We start from the raw sequence: 5,159 nt of genomic DNA on the forward strand, positions 1-5,159 counted from the left end.
GACTGATGACAGGGGGAGGGGTGCAGTGAAAAGCGAGGCTGACAGATAGATAAGGCATCCCCTGAAAATAAGCCCTAGAGCATATTTTGGCCTTCAAAAAAAAATAAGACAGTGTCTTATCATCGGGGAAACAGGGTATCTATTTCAGAATTTAAGATATCTCTTTTTTTTTCTGCATGAGAAGGTAGACTCTTGTTTCTAAGGGGTTAAAGGTCAGTGATCAAGAACTGCTTACCCTCTTTCCATTCCTTATATGTTTCAACATGTAGTAGTAGAGTAAAACTATATTTAGGCATTACCTTTTAAATATGTATAGTAATAAGCAAGCATGATGTAACCTGTGTCCTGTATATCAAGAGGAAAAAGACCACCATGATCTCTCACACTCTGATCCATATCATTAATCAAGTTACTTCTTCATAAGCTTCCTTTTTTATACTTTCTTTGTAAACTTTGTGAGCTTTTGTGTGCCTGAATAAATATTCTTTATTTATTGACAGAAGACTTCTTCAGCACACCTGGGTAAAATATCTTTCTTTAGAAGATACCATTTTTACAAAATACATAGTTTGGTGTCATCTGCAAAGAGAGAAATGGTACTTTTCATCCCAAAATCTAAATCAATTATAAAGATATTAAACAGTAAAGGTCCAAACACAACCCTGGGGTATACCACTAATACCCTTAGACCATTCAGATTATGAATCAATAATTACAACTCTCTGGATGTGGTCTTTAAGCCAGTTCTCTGTCCATTTACAGATTGACTTTTCTAAACCTATAAACCCTAACTTGCATATTAACCGTCTGTGGGGTACTGTTTCAAATGCTTTAGCAAAGTCCAAGTACACTATATCATCTGCTAATCCACTGTCTACCTATTTACTTACTTCCTCATAAAAAGAAAGTAAATTTGTTTGACAACTTCTAACTTTCTTGAATCCATGCTATTACATATAATATTATTTCCTAGCAGAAACTCCTTTATGTGGTTTTTTATCAAACTTTCTAGGACCTTTACATTTATAGAAGTTAAACTTACTGGTGTGTAGTTACCTGGTAATGACTTTGCTGTCTTTTTGTGGGCAAAAAAGTCTTCAACTGACTGCTGGATGGGTTCTTGTGAATCCCCACTCTATCCAATACAAAAAAGGGTTGGCTGGACAACAGAAGAGAGAAGGGAAAAGTAAATTAAACGTAAATAGGGTACTATTCTTTGAGGAAGTAAGTAGCTGTAGTAGATTTGAGGATCAGGGTAAGAGAACCAGGATGAGAAATGGTCAGATCAGTTCTTTCTAATGGGTAATAAGTCAGAAGGGTGAGGTGGAAGGATAATGTAGAGTTTTGCCATAAAGTGAAAGCAGAGAAATTTAGAACACAATTGTCAATAAGTACTTATCCCATTGCTAGTGCTAAATATTTAAATGAATTATATGAAAATCCACAATTCTTTTTAATCTGTTCAACAGCTTTCCAGGAGGTTTGGAAACATCTATAGCTTGCAGTTCTTCAGGAAAAAGATAGTGGTGTTCAATGGATTTGAAGTGATGAAGGAAGCCCTAATCAACAGATCAGAAGATATAGCAGATCGTCCTCGGTTTCCCATCAGTGAAAAACTGGGACATGAAGATAGAGCTAAAGGTATTTCCTATGTATATATATATATATATATATATATATATATATATATATATAAAATGGCTAAAGACTAAACTTTCATTAAGAAATTGAAAAATAAAAGAGAAAGCAAATATAAATGAGACACAAAGTACCCAATCCACTATGACCTTTGTATGACCTTTATGGCAAACACCACAGCCTGCATCCCACAATGTCAGACCACACCACCAAAACCCCTTGAATGGTTGTGAATAACCTCAAGTAATCCCACTGAATATCCTGGCTAAATTCCCTTGAGGCATGCTGTCCCAAACCATCGCCTCCCACATGCAACACAACAACATCCAGCGGCCTGTCCATCCTGGCTTAGCAATGGGACTCTGGCACAACCCTTTTCCATCTCATGGCTGACAGACTATTCCAACAAACAATGCCCACAGCACAGGCGCACATACAACCGAAAACGATTGGACTCCCACTGTCCATGACCTGGCCCCCAAACCCCACCTTGCAGCCTCAGTCGCTGCACCAATCCAAAATGAGTGTGATGGTTGACTGCCTGGACCACTCCCAAATTGTTGCAGTAAAACTGGACCATACTTTTGGCCAGTATTTATATAGCGCTGACACATTACGCAGTGCTTTAGAAAGTCCATAGTCATATCACTAGCTGTCCCTTAAGGGAGCTCACAGCCTATTGTCATTGAATGTCATTATTACAGTCCAAGGACAATTTTTGAAGGAATGCTGATTAATTTAACTTCATGTTTTTTGGGATGTTGAAACCCAAGCAGACACAGGGAGAACATATAAACTCCTTGCAGATAGAGTTCTGGCTGGTATAGGAACCTTTGACCTAGTGCTGCAAAGACGAGAGTGCTAACCACTGAGCCAGCCGTGGTGCCTACTTATTGGCCAAAGCCTCATCTCTACAGTACAGCTGCCACTAATATTGGAAACATTTCTAACAGGGCAAGCTTGCACAAGATGCCCCCTTCCTGCCAAAACTCAAGCTAAGGCCCTGCACTCCAGAAGAAGCAGCTGCATCTGTAAACAACTCCAAGCCTACACTGCTGACTGGGCCCTCCAACAACATGGACCTGCCATTTTTACATCTCCAAAAACAATTGCCAGACTTACAAATGAGGGCATCCAAACCCCTGCTGACAAAATTCTCCCTATCAGCAAATCCTGCAAACAAAGTTTAATTTCCTGAGCACTGGCCGCCACTACTTTCTATCTCAAAGCCTGCTACTGGTCCTCCAGCATCCGACTCACTATCGTCCCAGTATCAGTTACTATGCCCAAGAAGGACAATACAGTGGACCCTTGCCACTCAGCTCCCTCTATATCTGCTTTCACCAACAAAGAGCCCATTTCAAACTGCAGCACTCACCTCACAATTGTCGGTCAATTGCCCATTCACTTAGCCACTTGGAGGGGAGAACAGGTGATGTATCAACCTGAATTTTCCTTGTTCTCTTTAAGGACTAGCCCCAAAGAGAAACCACCAAATTATGCATGGATGTGGTCAAAATTAGACTCTATATCCATCCCAATGCCATTTCCTTACACAACTCATCCCTAACCACCTCGAGGTGACTCAGCTCAGATTTCAAATTCTGTTGCTGCGGTGGGATCTGCTGTAGCAGGCACAGAATGCGGACATTCTGCTGAATTCTTCCTCCAAAAACCAAGCTTCCTCTTGAGCCAGGTACTTACTTAGGAAGGGCCACATCCATGTGAGCCCCACTAATGCAAAAAGCGGCAGTGAGCCTGTGGCAACAGTCTGCCCCCCCTCCCCCAAGAAAAGACTGATCCAGTACCTGCGCCGACATCATCAACTTTATCCAAATACTAATGTCTTTGTGATCCCACCAAATAGCCAGGCGAACCAGCTTGAACTATGCACTGGGGTGCCATGGTAAAAAAATGGTGCACACAACTGAAATAAATGGCTATCTTAACACAACAAGCCTCGGTATACAAAACTTGTGCACACCTCAGTTGAGTGTAATGATTTTAATGGACCCATAGGGATTTTAGTCAAAAAATGTAAACAAAAAGTCAGTGATAAAAGGTGAAAGAGATAAAGTGAGTCACAAATGTTTTTTTTTTACGTTAGGTTTAGCATTATTTATTGAAATAATAAATATATTTTAGGTAATACCACTGTAGCACCCATGTAGCTGCTTTGGATAGTGAGATTTCTAATCTATTGTACCTGCAGCTGATATTCTAAAATATGCAATGACTGTCTTGACCATCTTGTGGATCTAAGAGTACTTCTGTAGGTGCTTATTGGTATAAGAAAAGTACAGCACATGTTTATCAAAGCATAATTGCTTTTATCATACATAGGACTGATTCTTGTTGGATATGGGAATTCCTGGAAAGAACAAAGAAGATTTACCCTAACAACACTCAGAAACTTTGGAATGGGGAAGAGGTCTGTGGAGGAGAGAGTGACTGAGGAGGCACAATATCTGTGTGCTGCGTTCAGTTCTCACAAAGGTGGGAAAAATATACCTAGACAACATTCAGTCTGATCTTTTTATATTATACTCCTTTTTTATAAAACATGTATGTAGCAAAATTTAAAAGACAAAGAGTTAGGATTGACAAAAAAGAAGAAGGGGGTACAAGGGGTAGTTGTACACATATTCACATGATTTCTTGATCACATTTAAAAGTACAAAAATCAAGAAGTAAGAAAGAGGTTACAGCAAAACTATAATACCAATAAGTACCCATACACAGGGAATGATTGCAATAGAGATCTACAAACCATGGGTAAGTGTAACAAAACCAAAGGGAGTAAGGACAACAGGAAAATCAAGTAGTAAGACACATTGGGACTGATTTATTAAAGCTCTACAAGGCTGAAGAAGATACACTTATCAGTAAACCTGGATGATCCAGCAAACCTAGAATAGATGTGGTCCAGGATTGAAAACATTTGCTATAAATAGCAAATTACTTTTAAGAAATCCATTCCAGGTTTGCTGGATCACCCAATCTCACTGATGAAAGTGTATCCTCTCCAGGATTAGATGGCTTTAATAAATCAGGCCCAATGTGAGGAGGGAGAGGGAAGGGTCCAACCATAGAAGAAAGATATTTAGCTTAAGCAAGAGATTTATCAACTTCTCTATAAACCTTTAAAACATAAAATGTTTAATGTGCTCCATCTGTCCATACATTACAATAGATTCTTAATAACAGCAAACAATATACTTGGTCCCATATTTTATTAATTGCTCATGAAAAATCCTTCTTGATCCCATCTTACAATCTGAACTGTGTTATTTACTCTGCCTGTGTTCTTTCAAATAGTTAACCGACCCCCATCAGTTTATATCTTGGACAACAAAACAACCAGCCCCATTTTATTAATAGTGGAATAGATTGTGTAGTTTAGCAAAAGACAACTGGACAGCGCAGGGGGGCACCTTTTCTTGTTTCGGTATAGGAAGGCATTCATGTGAATGTCAAGGCACAATCATAAGAGGTATATATTGTGCTTTGTACATTTTTTT

At 39.1% G+C, this 5,159-nt stretch overlaps 1 protein-coding gene across 1 annotated transcript in view; it reads left to right on the forward strand.

The window, feature by feature from the left end:
• LOC140336832 (cytochrome P450 2D15-like) overlaps positions 1-5,159 on the forward strand; it is a gene marked incomplete in the record, with an annotated part of 14,675 nt that overhangs the window by 1,958 nt on the left and 7,558 nt on the right. Inside the window, 2 exon segments of the mRNA XM_072420215.1 lie at positions 1,470-1,641; positions 3,982-4,134. Coding sequence (XP_072276316.1) covers positions 1,548-1,641; positions 3,982-4,134 — 247 coding nt within the window.

This window comes from Pyxicephalus adspersus, chromosome 8 (genome assembly GCF_032062135.1).
Source record: "Pyxicephalus adspersus chromosome 8, UCB_Pads_2.0, whole genome shotgun sequence".
In the NCBI taxonomy this organism is placed as follows: Eukaryota; Metazoa; Chordata; class Amphibia; order Anura; family Pyxicephalidae; genus Pyxicephalus; species Pyxicephalus adspersus.